Source organism: Erpetoichthys calabaricus, chromosome 11, assembly GCF_900747795.2.
Source record: "Erpetoichthys calabaricus chromosome 11, fErpCal1.3, whole genome shotgun sequence".
NCBI lineage: Eukaryota > Metazoa > Chordata > Cladistia > Polypteriformes > Polypteridae > Erpetoichthys > Erpetoichthys calabaricus.
Window position 1 is genome coordinate 2,098,598 of NC_041404.2, and position 22,280 is coordinate 2,120,877.

At 34.2% G+C, this 22,280-nt stretch overlaps 1 protein-coding gene across 2 annotated transcripts in view; it reads left to right on the forward strand.

Moving 5' to 3' along the window:
* Positions 1-17,797, forward strand: part of cplx2b (complexin 2b) — a 201,837-nt gene extending 184,040 nt beyond the window's left edge. For both annotated transcript variants that reach the window (XM_051933832.1, XM_051933830.1), the window contains exon 4: positions 5,107-17,797. In XM_051933832.1, the coding sequence (XP_051789792.1) occupies positions 5,107-5,304 (198 nt within the window). In that variant the 3' untranslated portion in view covers positions 5,305-17,797. The remainder of the gene's footprint in view (positions 1-5,106) is intronic.
* The last annotated feature ends 4,483 nt before the right edge of the window (positions 17,798-22,280 follow it).

Here is a 22,280-nt window from a genome sequence, read left to right on the forward strand (position 1 = left end):
TATGTATATCTATATATATCTATATCTCTATATACATCTATATATATATATATATATATATATATATATATATATATATATATATATCTATATCTATATATACATAAATCTCTATATATCTATATCTAAATCCCCGCGAAGTACTGCTTTTAAATTTTTATTAAGAAGAAAAGCTTTTTAAATTGAGGGAAAATATCCCAATAGCAATTTGTTAAGGATCTGTTTTTTTGTGAAGCAGCCTTAACACAGCTTTTCCGCTGTTTTATAAACAAACGCCATATAAGGTCTTCCTTTTTTGTTGCTTCGCCAAGGAAGGAGCCTTTTTATTAAATCCAAGGGTTCTTCGCTTTTTTTTTTTGTTTGTTTATTACAATTGTTATACTGTAGTTCTGTTTGTATACGACGTTGTCAGTTCAGCACTCAGGTTGTAATATGACCAAGCTGTGCAAGCTTACTGTTAAGAATGCAACGTATAGTTGTACATGAGAAAAGCAATCTTGCCTCAAATCAATGGCAACCTTTTGTAGGTCTATGAACTTAATTTAAAGTTTAGGTTTACACAGTGCTTTCTTTCTGAAGTACCTGCACTCATGAATATGTCGCTCAAATCCCCGTGCTTCGCACCGGTGAAGTACTGCTTTTAAATTTTTATTAAGAAGAAAAGAAAACCTTTTAAAATTGAGGGAAAATATACCAATAACAGTTTGTTAAGGATCTGTTTTTTTGTGAAGCTGCCTTCACTCGAGTGATCACTTCGAGCTGACTTGCTGGCTAACCATAAGCGTTACCTGGTAGGTAACTACCCATACAATCAGATTGTGAATCAGACCACGAATGCCGTGAATGTAATTACCCTGATCTACATGCTGTCAAATAAACGAACCACACGCCTTGGCGCAATTTTAGGGGCTTCGCCTCTAGCGCTGACGTCCGAGGTTCGATTCCCATAAGGGAGTGAAGTGAGTGGGTGGATACCTACCAGGTAACACTTATGGTTGGCCAGCAAGTGACGTAACATCAGCCACGGTGCCTTCAGTTGTGAGAAGCAGATCATAGAATGGATGAAAATAGTTTACTGTCAAATAATGCAAAGAGTACACGACACGTCTTTCCCCCTTATTCTTGGCTCATCAGGCGTACATACTCACTGCACTCGCTTACGGTAATCGAACCTCGGACGTCAGCGCTAGAGGGGCTTCGCAACGGTGAAGTATTGCTTTTAAATTTTAATTAAGAAGAAAAGAAAACCTTTTTAAATTAAGTCTTAAAAAGAGGTGTAAAGATATTGACAATAAGCTACGCAAACCCACCAAGACATGCAATCGTTTAAATCAAGGCACGAGTCGAAAAACACCATCCCATAATATTAGTTAACGATTAACACATTTCTATATGTATTGTAAGCATACAATACAACTGATAATATGTTGCGCTTATTTATCTGGTGTACTGACATTTTTGCGCGTTTAACGGCTGAAATCTAACGTGGTTTGTGCCCTTCAGAATGAAAAGAGTTTGCATTTACCTTTTTAACAAAGGCGAGATTTTAAGCCTGAGAAATCACCCCGTAAATGCACACGTTTAATTGCACATGTGTTAATATGTATGCTTACACAGTATTAAAAGACACTCAACAATTACACAGTATTAAAAGACAGTCAACAATTAACGTCATTTACCTTCGTTCCCGCGTTTGACTTGTGCTGTAAATCTCTTCCTCGTTTTCAGTTCACGTGATTACGTAGGAGGCGTTATACGTGATGACGCAATACGTGACTCCGCCTCCTCCATTAGAGTATATGGACAAAAAACAGGTTCCAGTTATGACCATTACGCGTAGAATTTCGAAATGAAACCTGCCTAACTTTTGTAAGTAAGCTGTAAGGAATGAGCCTGCCAAATTTCAGCCTTCTACCTACACGGGAAGTTGGAGAATTAGTGATGAGTGAGTCAGTCAGTCAGTCAGTCAGTCAGTCAGTCAGTGAGTCAGTGAGGGCTTTGCCTTTTATTAGTATAGATTTATTGTAGAAGACTGCACTGCACTTTATTTTTTTGAACACCACTTTTTATTATTTGTTGAATAAATTGTACAAACCACTTAAACCAATCTTGTTGTTGTGTGTCTGGTTATGACTATCAATGTCTGGGATCAAGAAGATGCCAAGGCTGTGATGTCCAGGTTGACCGCAAACACTATTATAATGAGACAAATCTTACAGCAAATGGTGAGAAATGACATACTGGAAATTAAGTTTAAATTTGACTCTTTAGGCTTTTCATTATACTGTCCTTGTAGTCATTCCAGCCAAACTAGGCTAGAAAACAAAGCAGTGTATAGTTATTAACTGCAGTTCTGCAATTGGTTAAGGGTTGATGTCTTCATTTGGGATAACACAGATTCAAGGTCTCTACAAATAATAAGAAAATTATTTTTTCAGACAGTCTTACTCTGGCATTTCTCCAGCAGCTCCACATTACGATGCAAACTTAAGTTTTCTTTAGTGATTTCAATCCTCTATATACAGTAGCTATGTGTGGGGTGGGGTGTGTGTGTGCTATTTAATTGGATTTATTTATTTGTTTGGTGAACCATGGTCAAAGGAATGTGATCAACACATCAAGTTGTTTTAAAATTGCTCTGTGGGAGTGAATATTATACTGTAATTACTCAGCAAGAACGGGTAGCATTCTAAAGATCATTTTCCATCCAGCTGATAGCCAGGTCAAGTGACAGTGTGATTAGATTTATTCCGGCTCCCATAAGTCAAACCTCAATTAAAAAAAAACAAAATAAAAAACATACTGCTGTCTCCTTCAGTCTCTCGGCATTCAACATCTATCTCAAAAGAAGAGGGGAAAAATCAGGAACAATAGAGCAAACAAGAAAGATGAAAAGAAAATATCTACTAGGTCTCCTTGCTGTTTGTCTTTGGAGTCACCTATCACTTGATAAGAAAATAACTCAAAAGATGATATCCAAATTTGAAATTATAATCAAAGTCATAGCTTTTCTTATTGACCAAGATGTAACAGGATATTATTTTATTTAAAGATGCACCGGCCTCTACATTGTGTGCAGCAGCATTTACTTTGTTTGTTAATAACCTTGAGCTCACTGTCTGCTGAAATACAATGCTATCTGCCATCTTTAATAATCTGCTCTGGGGACTATCTGCACAATCTCAGTAGGCACACTGCTTGCTTCATTTAAAAATGTCCATTTTGGATTCTGATTATATCTGTAACAAGGAGAAAGGTTGAAGTGGTCATATATATATATATATATATATATATATATATATATATGCTGTGCAGTTCCAGATTCACTGTAAAAGCATATTGTCAGCAATTTCAAGTGGTATTATTTTAAAAAGTTTTTATTACATTTTGTAAATGCAGTTCTTTATTACTGTAAATATTTACATTTACTTGGGCCCATGACATTCAATTTTATTAAGCGAGTTTCAGATTGTTGTTAAAATATAGACAGTTTTAGATAACATGTTATAATATAAAATTGCATAATAAAATTATTATGTAATTACTGTTTTTCATGCATTGCCAGCCTTCTTTTCACAATAGGAAACCAAAGAGAATTTAAAAAATATATCAATTTCCTTATTTTCTTTGAGTTGTGTGTATGTAATAGAAAGTAGGCTACTGTGCAATGGATGTTGCTGTCTTACTTTGTCCACCAAGTCACCTTTTATTTCTTTTTTGATTATTTGACTATTTTGTCTTGCCCCTACACCAATCACTGTTCAGGAAGTGGAAGTAGTAGTGGTCCACACCTACAATACTTGGGGGTCCACATCAATGACAGCTTGGACTGGTTTTGTAACACAGAGGACCTTTATAAGAAAATTCAGAACAGGCTCTTCTTCCTTAGGAAACTGTGTTCCTTTAATTTGGAAACTGATGTCCTTCACGTCTTCTATAACTCTGTGATGGCCAGTACGATTTTCTATGCTGTGGTGTGCAGGGCTGGTAATATCATTTCAAGAAAGGCCCATCAGAGTTAAATCAAAACTGAGTGCCATTACGAATAGCACTGCCCATCCTCTCTCTGACACACTGACTTTCAGGCAACGAATTAAAGTGTGTCAAGAAACGCTACTGGGGCTCCTTTATAGCAACAGCAATTTGTCTGCATAATACCTCACTGTGACTGGGATGGTGTATCCAGTAGGGGGCGCTATCTCCCTGGTTGGAATAAGTTCTTTTGTAATTGCGGCGTGTTACATAACCCAAAACTATATAGATATAATATGAAAGGTGATACCCCTCCCTTAGTGATATGGCGGTAGTAAATCACATAGGAGAAATAACTTGGCTTTCTTCAATGACGGTTTACGCGGCATAACAGACGAGGAAGCCATGACAAGATCATCACTGAAGTGGGAGCCCGATGTATAGAGTCTGCCATTTTCATCTGCATTGGAAGGATTTTCCAAATCAGATGACATTATCTCCCATCCGTCTGTCGGCTTCAAAGGTGTGCCGGGCAATGTTCCAAGGCTTTATACTCTTTCTCCATGTGCAGGCTCCCACTTAGGTAAATCATGCCATTCCAAACAAGGAAAAGAAGATCCTATGTCATGCTGACTCTGACACACAGAAATAGTACAATGTCCATTTTGCAGTTGTCCTTAACTTGTCTTGTCTTAAAATGCTTGTCTAGCAGTTCTAAATGTTGGGCCTCTGTACTAAATCTGGCTTTGTGTTAGCTGTACATGTGAGAAGAAAAGAAAAGCAGATTAAAAATATTTGCACAGAGCTCAGTGACATCTTAAACTTTTATTCTGATTACAGATGGCTAAGTCATAAGTTTTCTTTTCTATCAGCTGTTGTTTCTGATATATTGTTTTTGCTCTACATAATCTTTGTCTCAAGCAAAATAGAAAAAAAACAACTTTTGTTAAGGATATCATAGCATGTTATACATTAGGGAAAAAGATTCAGGTTCTCTTGGGGCAGAAAACTATTGTCTGGTAGTACATTATACTCGCATGCCTGTTCATAAAATAAGCTATGGAAATGTTCTTAAACATTCTGTGTTTATGTGCCTTAAACAATATATAACTAAAAAGTACCTTGTTTTGACAGTATGGGCTTAAGAAAAAGGAAGAGAAAGAAGCAGAGGAGAAAGCAGCAATGGAACAACCTTGTGAAGGCTCTTTGACACGTCCCAAGAAGGCTATTCCAGCAGGTTGTGGAGATGAAGATGAGGAGGAGGAAGAAAGTATCCTTGACACAGTGCTTAAGTTTCTTCCTGGACCACTTCAGGATATGTTTAAGAAGTAATGGGAAATGGGAAATACGGGGTTGGGGAGGGTAAACTAACCAGCCACAGTGCAAAATATATTTTATTTTGGATTTTTATCCCCTCATTTTTTTTATTTATCTGAAGTTCATAATTCTTAAGGAAAAAAACAACAAATCAAGACAATGAACACACATTATTTCGTCCTTTATTGAACCTTAGCAAGTGACAGATTTCATGATGTCTGAATATAGACCCTGTTATGATTGATAAACTGCTTTTTCAAAGTGTTAATGAGATGAGACTGTTTTGCAAATTGTTTTTCTGTTTTAGGGCATTTTCACAAAAGGCAAAGGTTTTCCACACACACAAAGCAAGCAGATAATATCTTGCATCTGACTTAATGTTATTTAATTCAAACTCCTGCTCTTTCTTGTTGTTATCATTTATATCTTTATAAGGCTAAATTAGAAAAGAATGAAAATGAAGGATAAAAGCAAACAGGTCTTTAGTTTAATGAATAAGCTCGAGCTAAGTGAGGTATGTGCCTTCATATGTTTCCTGCCTTAGGGAAGGGGTGCTTATAAACTAACCATTGATTTCTTTAACACTTAAACATCTCAACATAATAATACGGTCTGTGTATGTGTGGCGGTTAAAAAGTATAAAATGAAAGTTTTGTTTTTCTTGTTTATTACACAGTACTGATGTCTTTAGTTTACACAGAAAAATAGTAACAGTTTTAAAAATTTGCATTGTGCTTCTGTGGAGAGCCTTTGTTTGCTAAAACATATATAATTTCAGTAAAATATAAGAAAATGTAAGGAAACATTTGTTATTAAAATGACATTATTTCAGTGCCTCCTCAAATAGAAAATACCACAAAGAGGACACTAAAGCTGTTTTCACTATGATGCTTTTCATTACTTCATTACTCACTTCTTAAAATTAACAGCAGTATTATTGGTTTATTTACATTTAATGTTTAGTGCTAATGTGCACTTGCAACATTTTTTTAAATATTTTCCCGTTTATTTTATGTTTTTAAGCAAATTTAAGTTTACTTTGCACAGCAAGCGTAAATACGGAACTGTCATCATAAATCGACTACTATCATTTGGTTTGCCGCTAATCCTAAAAGTTGTTTTGGGGCAATGCAGAAATGATTTCTATTAATCTATTTTTATCTCAAACTAAAGTTTATAGATATGCCAACCAGGCAGTTATTGAATTATTAAAGGGTATGGTCATAATAACATTTATTGCATATAATGTACTACATTGCTTTCACGTGCAGAATGCCATCGTAAAATGTTAAATATCTATTTTAGCTATTTGAGAAGAATGACCTTTTTTGTTGTGATGAAATGCAATGGAAATTACTGACAATGTAAAGGTGTACAAATGTATTAAATCAACATTGAAATATTCCAAAAATAAAAGAATAAATCAAACAGCTCACAAAAGGTAAATAAAATGATAACTTAAGAAACACATAGCAAAGAATGTCACAAAGACAACATCAAGAAATTCCTCAAAAAAGCAGGAAGCCCTTTCAACTCTCCTAATACAACCCACTTCCTTTAAACCTCAAGCACTGCTTCCATCTGCTGCTAGATTAACTGTGTGTAAGCTGACAGAGCGCATATGCAAGCCTTACAGCAGCCAGGATCCCAAAGTATTTTAGTAATGCAGAGGAACAAGTGGCCTCATTGTACTGTACATTAATACACAATAAATAAATAATTACTAAATCAAATTAAAACGAAATGAAACAAATGAAACACTCCACTAACGCCACCAACAGTAAAACCTCACACTGCCATGTTGGACGTTTTCGAAGGTACTGATTGGCTATCAGTATAGATAGCAGTATGTTCTTAAAGGGAATTGAGTTTTATCACATCCTAAAATAAAAGTGATCTTCATACACAAGACGTTGTAAAAATTCAATTATGGCAAATTGAAAATTTTCATATGTATTTTAAAAACATTTTTGTATGCCAATGGCAAAACTTATTTGGGCAATTATGATATTATTTTTTAGAATTAAGTGTACAGTAAAAAGAGGCATTTTTGCTATACAGTTCATGACAGTATGTCGATATATGATGTCAGTTCTTCCTTAAGTGATTATGTTGCGAAATGTATACATAGTATGCTGCATATTTCTGTGTATATTACTTGACTGATAAATGTCACTGAATAATTCAGGCAGCTTTTTACAACGGGGATCCTGCCACACATGGTAAACTAAATGATTTACTGCTCATAGGGAGTGTAAATTTTTTAAGAAAGTTGCAAAACACACACGTCACATACGCAAGGACATTTTTAGAGCTAAAATTTAGCAGCATAGGCCTTCACACACAGAAACCACTCTGTATCACACACATGCACCTTTAAATGTTTATTTATATAGTATGCATGGGTTAGTTTTATAAAAGAGAACGACATTGAGTAGGTTTAATAGTTTCATTGTGAAATTCAGATGTTATCGTAGGCTTCAAACAGAAGTGACCAACAAAATGATGCAGGCTTAGACACTGATAATGACTGATAATGATGAAATGTAAGAAGTTTATTAACATACATTTCTGTTCCATAAAAAAATGATATCATACCCTTTAGTGTCAATGTTTACATGCAGTCGTTTTCTTTAAAATAATTTTTAAATAAAGTTTAAAAATAAACCTGATGACTTTATACAATGTATTTTTTATATTTCAATTTTGATAAATATGCATTATTTTGCAGATAAAACTTCCCAATACCAATTATTTATTTAATTGTTTAGAATAATTGACAAAACATTTTTAAAATACCAATTTTTGTATTTAAATGTTTGTTATTTAAACAAACCCAACCACCAATAAAACCTCCAACATATATATATTTTTTTTTAAATATAAACAAACTACAGTATATGTACAGCATCAATTATGTTGACATCATGGTGCCTCGTTACCACATTATACTGCAACAGAATTCTTTCGAGACTGTCCAGAGGTACTATTGTTTATTATTACTGTGCTACATAGAATAAATCTACAAAAAATATGCCAAAAATCTTTAAGTCTATGATGTAGAATGTGCATTTTTTAAATTCATTACACTATGGTGTATATTCAGAGTAACATCAATTCATTTTCAAAGCATATGATTTACTAAATAAGGTACCGAAAAAAAAACAGCTGGACTATAATATAGAAGAAATGAATATTTATCATACATTATTTGCGAATAATTAGTATGTTTATAGTGAATGAAATCGAATTGCATTACTTCTACTTTCTTACCGCCCTCAGACAATGTGCGGTTACTATACGTTCAGACATCACTAAACTGGTTTGCCCTGTACGTTTGAATCAATTTGACAAAGACACCAAAGAGAAGACACGTTCCCTTTGCTACCACTGTATCTGTGTAAAGCAGAACAATCGCTCAGACTTGACTGATCAATTTGTATCGGACATTGATGTTTTTTAGTTAAAATCTCAGGTACTGGTTGTCGTTATTTTAAACACTATGCAGGTTAGTTGCTTGTGTTATGTTAACCTCTTACCATGTCCTGATTCTCCTGCAACATTAGTGAAGGAGTCTGTTTTCAAGTACAGTTCACACAAGATGGTGATTTCATTAAAGACGGACAAGTCTAAGGTACTTTGACAAACTCTGCAATCTTTAAAAGACTAAATTGTACACTTTTTGATAATCACTTTAATGTCTGTTAGTCTCATACGGTGGTAAATAATGTCATGAAATGTATTACAGAGGAACAACCTTTGTTTGAAAATATTTTTGCATTTTCATGAAGTTATATTTTTATTTTTTGAAGTAGGGTTGTATGACATTTTTTTAAGTTTGCACTGTTTCTACTGAGTACAGAGAATCACAGTACTTTTTAAATAAATTTAATACACAATTGTAAGCTTTGTCAGTGTAAAGTATCTCGTGTGTTAATCATTCCAACTTTCTACCCTGCCAAGTTTTTAATAACCAGAAATGTTGCACATTCCAATATTAAATGCAAAAACACAAAATACTACATTTTCTAAATCATTAACCATGTGGTATACAAGAATGTATTGAGTAAAGTGTTGAAATGTGTGTGTATTATTTGCTAAGAAATGTAAGCCATTTAACAAATGCAATAGTAATATCCATTCTGCACCATACTGCTTTGAATATTTGATATTAAGTGATACACAGGAGTGTCGCATACTGTATTGGTGGATCGAGAAGGAAAAGGTGAATTCTCTCTGAATTAAGGCATACTTTATACTTTGAAGGAAATTCAACTAAAATCAGCTACTTAGTGAAAATTAACACTGATTATATCATGCAGCAAGTATAACAGTAATGCAGACAATGATATTCATGACCTTGGTTTATATTGAATGTCACATTTTACCAAGATGGTAAACCATACATGGTAAGTTTACAGGTTTTGAAATACACTGAGAGTACATCCTAATGAATTATGTAATATACTTTACTTTTCTTATTCATTGGTTTGTTTGTGAGAGGCATCATAACTTGAGTTAAATGAAATGTATCACTTTGCTTGATTAGAAACTAGGCTAGGCATGGACCTGTGCCTGTTTAATGAACCAAAATTCCTAAATTATTGATCATGGTATAACCGTTTGATTAACATGGATAGCATACTAAAACTGAAAAACCAAGGCAATTTCTTCATTCATGAGAAAACTCTGTGTAGCCTTCAAATCACAGAACACACTTTATTTCATACACATATTATGAACAACATGTGCCATGCAGTATAATCTTAATTTTAATTCTATCGAAGAGGCACTTACTGTAAAAAAATGACATGGGAAATGATGTACTGTATACCTGGGTTTATCAAGACAGTTTTCTCTAGATGAGCTATTTGTTCTAGATGATATACTGTTAAAAAAAGAAATAAAAACTGCCATTTTGAAACTTTCTAATTTTATATCATTAGAACTGTTATGAGATGCAGTTCAGTTAAAGAAAAAATATTTCATTTCATAAATTATTCCTAAACGAATAAGATCTTTATCTGTTTTCTTTTTGCTCTGTGGAATTTTTTTCAACAGTCAAAGCCATATTGTTTAGATTGCAATACTAAGTAGATGAATGGGTTGAAAACCTGAAAAGATAATAGTTGTTTTCTGTTATATGTTCTCTGTTTAAAAAAAACATTACGTATTTACAGATTGTGTGTGTGTGTGTGTGTGTGTGCGCACGAGGTGTGTGCATGTATGTGTGTGAGAAAGAAAGTTTTTACTGTAAACGTGACAGTTATGATGTCTTTATGTGTACGTATATACATATATACAGTATATATACATATATATATAAATGTATGTGTCTGTGTGTCTGTGATGTTAGCTCCTGTTGTCAGACATTTTGTCTCCAACCATTGATGTCTTTCTGTAACTTAAAACTGTTTCATTCCAAATGCAATGCTTTATATAAACAGAATATAAGGATGATGCAAGAGGTAGTCACAATATGGCATGGAAATAATCAGTAAACCAACATTATTAAGTTAAAAAGGTGGTTTATAAAATGTTGGTCACATTAAGCACTTTAGAGGTTAGTTTACGTGGTAAATAATGTATTCCTGATATGATACACTAAAGTAAATTTGGTTGTCTTTTCATATACTTTGGAAGACCTTTATTTTCAGGATATTTCTGACTCTACACTGTTTTCCGATTTACTAAAGTTACACAGTATACAACTTAGAGATCATCTCCCAAAGAAGCTGCAAAGTCAGAGTGAGCTTCAGTCTCTGAAGACAACAAATATCTTATTAAAAAAATCCAAAGTAAATCAGTGTCAGGAAAATTTTTATTCTGATTCTCCCATGCCCTACTAACCTAGCAAAAATGTTAGTCTGACAGTATTACGGCAGCATACAAATCCGTAAAAAAATAAAGTATTCCTTACCGAATGAGATTTGGTCAAATATTTGTCATGAATATTTATTGTTTTATTGAAGAGGCATCTTGTCGGTGCATTTTACTTCTGTATTAATCATTTTCTACCATAGGCTATCTTAAGATTGTTTTTTTTAATTATTATTTTCGTTATTGCCCTTATGATCAATTTTTAAAAATGATACTAGCCTAGGTTGGTCTGTAAAATATGATGTGGTTGACAGATGCATAGAAGAGCCTGTTTTCTTTTTGAATCGTATAACATCTGAGAGAAAACGTTACCTGAAAACTGAAACTGACTAACCACGCTTGTTGTTGTCGCTCACTATATCTGGTATGAAAGACAAATGAAAGAAGATGTCAGTAACCTCACACCCAGCATAGATACATTTTTGATAAAATTACCACAAAGAAAGCAAGCAAGCCTTGACTGATAAAAGAACATGTTCACACTAATATTTTATACGAACATGTCTTTCATAATGTAAGTGAAAGATATTCTTGTACTAACTGTAAGGTTTTAATAAGGAACAATTAATGATAAAGTAAAGAGTAGAAGGCTAGTAGATTAAATATAGTTAATCAGATACTTACATGCAAGGCACATCCAATTACAGTAACTTTACTTTGAAAAAGATCACAATAAATTATGGCAGATCTTTAAGTAAAGACATGCAACTTAAAACAGTCAGTTTAAGTTAAAGCTTATATGTGATTTAAAATGAGTCATTTAATGTACTAGAAAGGATGTGCTAACTATTCTGAAATCATAGTCAGTGGTGAAATCATAAAAATATCTGCAGAATTATTTATTATTGTCAAATATAAATTTGTGAAACAGTTATTCTAAGGTACTAAAAGAAGATCAGTTACAGGAAATGTTAAGCAACAATTAAGTGAACATCTCATAACAAGTTGTCATGCATATATGTACCACAATAATTGTTTTCTTTTTTTCTCAAATTTTAAAAACATTTTGGAAAACAGCATTCCAAGAACATGCCTAAACTCTAAAGTATTGTCAGAAAAAAATGTAAAAAATCTGGATCAAATTTTATGATTTTTATAATCAGTTTATTACTGCTTTACGTTGAGATGGACTGTTAGGAGTGAATTAATGTTTCCTGGTGAAGCCTTACACTCTTGTTTAAGAATGAATGTTACACTTTTACCAGATGAGCCTCCTATGTGCACAGTTCATGGATTGACCTTTACCACATTTTTCATCAAGAGCCACCATGATTGATTATGGTGCAGTAGTCCTATTTTCTAAAACAACATTTAGAACAACATTTAGTTTTAGATATAGCATTTGAAACCCCACTATCTATTAAAATTTTCTCCCATTTTCTGGGCTCACTTATCTGTAGAAGTATTACCTTGCACACTCGCATAAGGCAGAACCAACTCTGGGTGGGCAACCAGTATACTGAATACTTTCAAACTGAACCCTAACATGAGTTTAATTCTTCTGAGTGAAGAATGTTATCTGCAACTTTTGACGTAAAATTCTTTGACAGAATTACTTAGTTCACTCAATAAAAACAATGCTAAGCAATGATGTGATCATCATAACGATATATAGTGCAATAAAGTGGTTTTAGCTCTCATTGCTTTCAGGGATTCAGTTATAAATCATCAGTCAGGGTTTATGCGGGTAAGAACAGTATGTTATAGAAGTGTACACTTTATTTAGAAGTTAAATGTGGGACAGTCTACTTTTGACTAGAATTGACTTCAGGGACGGTCAAAGAGTTGGGCAAAGGCAGTTCATTTTATATAATGCAGAGCAAAGCTTGACGTGTGTAGGGAAAGGAGGCTGTCAAGTTGGGATGTGCAATGCTGGGTTCAAAGCTATTTGAAACACACGAGCAAAGCATAATAAAATTGTATTTATAAAGTTGGCATGCTTCTTTATAAAATCATCACCCAAACACTCCTGGACACTGATAAATTGATTTGCTATTCAACAAATAAAATAGCATCTCTTTTTCTGTCTTGAATAATCAATCCATTCATTTTCCAAATCCATTTGTTGCATGTCATGATCACGTGGGTCAGAGTCTATGCCAAAGACATGAGGTATAAGGCAGGAATTAACCCTTCAATGGTCATAGTCTGTCACTGGGTTTACTAACTCTTACCAGGTAAATTTCAATATAATAATCAAGTTAACGCATTCATTTCTGGAATTTGGAAATAAAAATGAGCAGAACAGACAGACCCAGGACTCTAGAGACAGCAGTGATAACTATGTGATTAACACACTTCCAGCTAATCAAGAACATTGAAGAGCATCTTGCATGGACTGAAGAAATATGTCTTTTAGACATTTTAAATTACAAGAGGAGTGATTGTGTGTTTTAATAAGAATCCCCCCCATTGGTCCAAAGGTGTCTTGTACCTTACTGGATTTCAGTCTTCATGTTAAGGATTCATTGATTTACATCATGTTTGCATAAAACTGAATTTGTGTAATGTATCAAAACTTAAATAAACTGGGACAAAAGGGCTGAATGAGCAACAGTAAAACCAGGCAGGTATATCACTATGGTTTTCAGCTCAGATTATCTATACAAACAAATTACATAAGATTGACTAACTTTGGAGTTAGCATGGATTTAGACTAAGCAGACATTTACTGTGACTATTATGAGATGTACTGTAAATATAACCTGAACTTTTTTTACTTGTAGATGTAAAGGTGTAGGAATACATACATTTCTTCATGATCCCATGCTGTTAGCACCATTGCGTCTTAGCTTGATCTGTGATTCAAAATGATGTATAATAGTCCTTCATTCCATTTAGTATTCGGTATACCGAATTGCATGAGTGAACTGTTTTTTATTGTGTCGGTCAGAATTAAACATTAAAAATCATTTATTTAATTTAAATAATATGTAGCTTTACTGGGGAGGCTTAATGATGTACAGTAGTTAAAGATTGTTCACTGGAAGTTCACTTCAGTTGTTTTTAGAGTGGCAGTACTGAGTAGTGTTAAAGGCCACATTGTCCAAAAATTGTTTAAACCAATTAACTTAACTTTCCAGTGAAAGAAAGGAACAACAAAGAGTTTTCATCACTCATAAAACAGATAACCGGTTCCCTGACGGCTAAAAAAGGATCTCCCTCTAGCAGTTATAGTACTTTGACACTTTTCTAATGCCGTGACTTTTAAGTCAAGAACTATATAATGTTCAATTTGTAAAAGGGCTATATTCATTTATTTTACGGAAACTTTTGCTATCCTGATGCCATCTAGAATGATGTGTCTTCCATTTAGATTCAGTGGTTGATTCTTTCATGTGCTTCATTAACATAAACTTCACCCAAAAGTGGTGATATCCACCTTTCAGTTTAGTTAAGATGTGTGTGTGCGTATATAGTGAGGCCTGCATGCCATTTAGTTGGTGAATTTTAAATGGGGGAGAATAAGGGTTTCAGCTGATTTCAAGGCTCAAGTGAGACATTAGAATTTGAAATGTTGTTCTGTTGGGAAGTACCGTAATGTAAAGCCCTGTAGTATAAAGGAGGTTTGTTTTTTTTTTTACACTATGAGTCAAACATTTGGATACACCCAGAAATTTTCATGTTTTTTGGTAAAAACGGATACCTTTTTTTATCAAAATACCTTTAAGTTGAATTTTAAAGATATAACCAACTTTAGTAATGCCAGTACCTTGCAACCCAAGCGTACATAATAACAGTGTTTCTGCAGTGCTAATGTAATTACAAAGGTTTCTCTAATAACCAATTAATATTTATACATCACTAATTAAAGCTGAGGGAGTTGACAATTAGAACACTGAAGGAATGACTGGTAAAAAATGTGTATACAAAAACTGGACAAAAAAACTTTAAGTAGGAATTGTTTTGCTTTTATTTAGCAACAATATCTGCCAGTGGGGTAAGCAAAATTTACTTGGCAAGATTTCTTAAAGATAAGCTAAAAAATTGTAAATACAAATATTTTGATAAGTCGATAATTCTTACAATAAGGAAAACAAGATTTTATGTCATGATATAAATACTTTTCACATGCTTAGATTTAATTTTTGCAATGTGGGCCTATGCAGTCATATATGAATAATAAATTTAAAAATCATTCATTATAAGCAGCAATTGCAATTAGAAACACTTGTAAAGTCTTGGCTGTATTTTTAAAATCAATTTAATGAGAGTTTGATAAAAAAGATATCAATTTCTGTTAAAAACATGAACATTTCCTAGTGTGTCTAAACATTTGAGTGGTTCTGTACATATACATATATGCAGGAAATTGTAAAGGGCTTCATCAGCAGGAATCTGCAAAATTAAAAATATAAAAAAATGAAAAATTAAACTGAAAGACTCCACAGTAGAAATGTTGTGGTTTTAACTCATTTTATTTTTTTAAAATTAAAATTATTACTTTATTTTTATATATTTGTGCTGCATAAATCATTGATATAAATTAAATACACTAAATATATTTACATACTGTATATATAGTATGTGTGTACATACAGTATGTAAATATTATACACTTATATGTGTACAGTATGCAGGCATGTGAAGTGCAGTATATATAGTATGCATATTGAATCTTTGTAAGAATGCATGTACTTGTGCTGCTGGCATTGGCTCTGGCCCACTATTATTAAGCTGTTTTCAAATGTTATTTTATTATTTATTTTATTTTTACATTATATTATAGATTTATACAGTGTCATAGTATATTTTGGGAAATGCAGACATGCCACAATTAAAAATCTGTGAAAAAAAATGAAGAGATCTCAATAGACATACCAACTTCATGGCTAGCGTTACAGAAATGGAAAAAGAGGTCAAACAGAAACACTGACTGGATTTTTTGTTGCAAATTACAAAGAAAAGCATTTTTTGCTTTGTTGACAGATCAAATGAGTTCTTTCTAAAAATGCAGAAAATATACTTACTGACCCAGTTCAACAAAACCTGTAAAAGTCCATGCACGATCAAACAAAATCATTCTTTGTGTAAAAATTTCATTAGCTGCCAGTCTAATACAAATTGCTTTATTCGATAATAACAAAAATTAATTAAATAGTACAAAGAAGAATGCTGATTATTAAAAAAGAACATTTTTCAATTTAAAAGGAGCATATAACAGAGATGAGTTATGTCTTGAAAGGCAACAGACAGAGTCTGCAAAGATTTTCATGTCTCCACAACAGGACTAACATTTGTTCTAAGGGAGAAGGGCTGGGAAACATGAGACATAAAACTATCACGGGAGTCCTAAGCTTACCAACACAAAAACTATAAAAACTATACTGACACCACCAAAGCCATTTTGTGACTATCTGGGTTATTTTTTTTTTAACTTTATAAAGACTGAAAAAAAAATCTCATAATTAGATTTCTGTCAGCCTAACACAGCAGTATGCTAAGTGGTATGTGAGTTGTCTTAACAGAAGCCATGCTTGTATCTCTAATGTTTGAAATACTTTAACAAAAATAAATGTAAAGCTAAAATGCACACAAAACTGGATTGTGTGAAAAGTAGGGTATTGTACAAATGTTTATTTTAATTATGTGATGCTTTAATAGGAAAGACTGCTGAACTCCTTTAAAGTTCAGTAGATCGTGTACATACTGAATCCTTTCAACTTTATTAGCTCATATATGGCATGTAGCACAGAACGGTCCTTCCATAAACCCTGCCAACCAAGATGCTGTTATTTTTCTTTGGTTTAAGATTTTCTTTCTTTTTTGGAAATCAAGCATTATTTTCTCCAAAATGGGACCACAAGTTTTAATACCGGAATATAAAAAATATAATAAAATCTTTTACCTTTAGAAGAAATAAAGAAGCTTGAAGCATGCATATCAGTGTGACGGCTCTCACTGAAACACACAGGTACAATTCCTTCTAAGTGTTTCTTGACTTCCTAAGTGATGTATTTTTCCAGCACAATCACGCTGTAAGCAGTTTGTATTGAAATATAAATTGCATTAGACAGAAAAGAAAGGGCCATATTATTATCTGACAATATTCTTCAGTACATTCCAATTTTCCATAAGCACCAAGTTAAGCCTTTAATGGATTGCTGGAAATGTTCTCCTAGTGTATGTTCTTATCCGCTCTTACAGGCACAGGCCTGGAATCTGCACAAAATACTTGTACATTCCAGAAGTCCAAACATTTGCCCTTAGAATGTCTTTCAGCATGGCTCTTAACCAAAAAATGCCCATTTTAACGGAAGGTTGAAAGCCTTAAGAGTTTCAGTAATTTTCAATATTGGCCAGTAAGAGTTTCTAATAAAGTTGAAAAGAGTTCAGTCAGGGTGTTTTGTTATTTCTGCTTCTGGTGGGGAGAACATTGCAAAAAGTTGCTTTACTCAGATCAGCCTTTAAAAAATATTTTTTCTCTGCAGTTTATTTTTTTTTTTTTTCAAAATGTAAAATGTGAACTTGAAAAAAATTCACTGCATGTCATATACTGTATGTGGAACTGCATTCAATCAACAAATACCACAAAGTAAATAAATAGAAGTCTCATACCTGTTGAAGAATAAAAAAGCAAGATATCAATCAATAAATGAATAAATAAAATACATTATTTCTTAAAAAAGTTATCTTGTCATTATTGAGTCAGTTTATTATTGGTACGTCTAAGTGAACCAGACCTGTTTCTATCACTAAGGTTGCCATTAACTAAACCATGGAGATGATGAATCTTGCAGGCTAATGTGCAAATTTACATATGTAACCAATGTGTTAGTGTTCTGGATGTAGGCTGACCAGAAAAAGAATGAATGCAGTGGACAAGGCTACGTTGGAAGCCAGAAAGGGGTTGATAACGAAAAGGACACTAAATGTATTGCCAAAGCCAAAACGTGAACTGAGCATTGTACTCATCATGAAATACTAAAGATATCAGAACCAGAATTCAAAAAGAAAGTTGCACAAAGCTCCTTGTTATTATCCATTATCATGGATGAGGAATGACCTGTCTCAACATTGCTTAAAATGTCACTTCATTGATGTCAAACACCACAATGGCCAATATACAAAACAAAATGGCATCATGGTAATTCTAAATAATAACAAAAATAAAATATGCTTTATTCCAGATGAAAAAAAGCCTGAAAATGTATAGCCAGAAACATTTCTTGACTTACTGTAAAAAAAATGCATTAAGCCCATAATAACTTTTTAAAGTATCAGACTCATAATACATTTTCAAGTGTTTCCCAAAACCCCTCCTTATTGGCCATTTTATAGGGGAGTGCAAAATAGTTTTTAATTATTTCCAGCCCTAAAATTGCTTAGAAAATAGCATCACAAGTTGAGTGAAATGCAGTTGATTGCCAACACTTTCATTTAGTGCCATTTAGTTTTTTGATGAGAAGAGATAAAGGTATGAATGACATTAAGATGGCATCATAATTTAATAACCACATAAACAAAAACATAGAAATAAACACAGAATTGGACACCTAGGGGGTATTTTTCGTACGTGGATTACTCGTTTTGCCGGATGTAATTATTGACGATTTGGCCTGATCCTGGATCTGTCGGTTTTTCGAAACTCTTGCTGGAAGTGTTGTCATAGCAACACATCCTAATCCTCAAACCTGCTCGGAGCAGGTTTGTTCTACGTAAACAAGGATTAGTTTACACACGTAATCAGTGTCCGTGTGTGGAATTCATTCAGTAATGGCTTCACCATTCATGAATGAGCGGCCAATTGATATCGGTACGCAAATTATAAGAAGAGAATTTCATATAGAGAGGGGTTTGCACAATCGGCAAGATCCTTTATTGCTCCCAGAGGAAATTCTTTTCGAAAGATACCGCTTTAGCCAAGGGGGAATATTGTACCTCAAAAATGTATTAGGACCTTATATTCGAAGTCAAACTCGGCGACGTCGGGCTCTCACAACCACACAGACAGTAGGCATTGCTTTGAGATTTTTTGCAAGCAGCACTTTTTTATACCCAAAAAAAGAGGGCTATATGGAACCTAGCTATGGCACACATTGAGGACAAATATATGCAATGACCATCCTTTACCTGGAATGAAGTGACCACTGCATCCTGCCACTGGTTCTGAGGAGGAGCTTTCCCCTGGAATGCTCTCAGAAACAGGGCGATGGGCATTTTGTTGGAGAGCCAACTCTTCTGCAGGGGTTAGGTCTGGACCGCATGGACCTCCACCTGTTTTTTGCTTGTCTGCCTTCTTATTAGCTTTAAAATTAATGTTCTTTAAATTATATATGATTCTTTATGTCAACAATTCTTTAAATAGTTATATACCAATATTTACCAGTTTGAAGTATATTCTTGTACTTCACTTTAACCTGTTCCCATGTTCTCCTTGTGCTCACGTTTGATCTGGAATTATGACATATTAATAATAATTAATCTGACACATATGAAATGAAACGCTGCTTTCAGTAAATACAATGCACACGCCTTTAATTTGTTGGCCATTTTTTGCCAGCCGTCTTTTCTGGTTTGGGCTGCTTTTGCAGTGTTATCCCTTGTGCATAGTAAATCTTGAAATTCTTCATGTCCTTCGAATAAAAGGTCTTGTGTGAGAAAAAAAAATGCACCCGTTCTTTCGTCATTTTGTTACAGCCTATCAAAGACTTGCTGATCATGTTTTCTAGACTCAATATATATGGGCTTTTCAATCAGCGCAGGAGCGTGCATTCATCTCGGATGATTAGATCCAGCTAGACTAATCTAATACACGACTACGTTTGAAAAACCGACTTATCTGGATGAGTTTCACCGGCATTAACTCATCCAAGATGAGGCATCTGATCTCGGATGATTTAAGCGGCGTACGGAAAATACCTCCCTGGGGGTTATTTTTCATACATGGATTACTCGTTTAGCCGGATGTAATTGTTGACGATTTGGCGTGATCCTGGATCTGTCGGTTTTTTGAAACTCTTGATGGATGTGTTGTCATAGCAGCACCTCCAAATCCTCAAACCTGCTCTGAGCAGGTTTGTTCTATGTAAACAAGGATTAGCTCACACACTTAATCAGTGTCCGTGCGTGGAATTCATTCAGTCATGACTTCACCGTTCATGAATGAGCGACCAATTGATATCGGTACGCAAATTATAAGAAGAGAATTTCATATAGAGTGGGTTTTGCGTGATCGGCAAGATCCTTTATTGCTCCCGGAGGAAATTCTTTTCAAAAGATACCGCTTTGGCCGAGGGGGAATATTGTACCTCAAAAATTTATTAGCACCTTATATTCGTAGTCAAACTTGGCGAATTCGGGCTCTCACAACCACACAGACAGTATGCATTGCTTTGAGGTTTTTTGCAAGCGGCACTTTTTTTATATACTGCAGGCGATGCGGAAAATCTATCTAAAAGTGCAGTTTGCCAGGCAATTCATAAAGTCTGTTTGGCTGTGAAATATTTCCTTCAGGTTTTCATAGTATTTTCTGGACACCTGCGTGTACAGACAAAAGAGGCATTTCATGCCATTGCAGGTAGGTAATACACAGGTAAAAACACCCACAGTTCCATAAAGAATCTCACAATCAGCCTAACATTCTCATTACCCAGGGTTTCCAAATGTGATTGGGGCACATGGGACTGATCACAGTGGAGTTTGATCAAACATTATTTGGAAAATGTACCTCTCCTCCTGATGAATAATCAGACACAGTGTCTTCATCAAATATTTGACCTTTGTCAATTTCTCGTTGGTCAGACACAGGTTCTAGGGATATGACATTCCCTACAACTGACCCAACAAAAAAAGAGGGCTATATGGAACCTACCTATGGCACACATTGAGGACAATTATATGCAATGACCATCCTTTACCTGAAATGAAGTGACCACTGCATCCTGCCACTGGTTCTGAGGAGGAGCTTTCCCCTGGAATGCCCTCAGAAACAGGGCGATGGGCATTTTGCTGGAGAGCCAACTCTTCTGCAGGGTTTAGGTCTGGACCGCATGGACCTCCACCTGTTTTTTGCTTGTCTACTTCTTATTAGCTTTAAAATTAATGTTCTTTACATTATATATGATTCTTTATGTCAACAATTCTTTAAATAGTTATATACCAATATTTACCAGTTTGAAGTATATTCTTGTACTTCACTTTAACCTGTTCCTGTGTTCTCCTTGTGCTCACATTTGATCTGGAATTATGACATATTAAATAATAATTAATCTGACACATAGGAAATGAAACGCTGCTTTCAGTAAATACAATGCACACACGTTTAATTTGTTGGCCACTTTTTGCCAGCCGTCTTTTCTGGTTTGGGCTGCTTTTGCAGTGTTACCCCTTGTGCATATTAAATCTTGAAATTCTTCATGTCCTTCGAATAAAATGTCTTGCTCCGCTTGTGTGAAAAAAAAAAATGTGCCCGTTCTTTCGTCATTTTGTTACAGCCTATCAAAGACTTGCTGATCATGTTTTCTAGACTCAATATATATGGGCTTTTCACTCAGCGCAGGCACGCGCATTCATCTCGGATGATTAGACCCAGCTAGACTAATCTACACGGCTGCGTTTGAAAAACCGACTCATCCTGGATGAGTTTCACTGGCATTAACTCAACCAAGATGAGGCATCTGATCTCGGATGATTTAAGCGACATACGGAAAATACGCCCCTGCTGTTTCTAAGGCGAATACAAAAGTAATGAAGAACAACGTCAAAGAAAACAATTAAGATGAGTAAACAAATTCAATTATTTATTAAACTTTTCCACACTCCTTGGCACTGTGCACAAATATCCTGAAAATAACATCAATGTCAATTTATTTATAGAGCACATTTAAAACAACATCAGTAATGCTGTAGCCAAAGTGCTTTCCATTAAAACGTACAATAAACATAAAATAAATCGAATAAAATGCAATAATATACAATACAATCAGCAGTAAATTGAAACAGACAAATGAACTAAGAGAATGGCACCATCAGTATCACTGAAGGTCACGGAAAGCTAGAGAATAGAAATGCATATTCAATCAAGTTTTGAACAGTTCAATTGAAGGAGACTCCTTAATGTAATCAGGTAAAGAACTCCACAGATGGTGTTGCCGCAGCTGCAAAAGCCC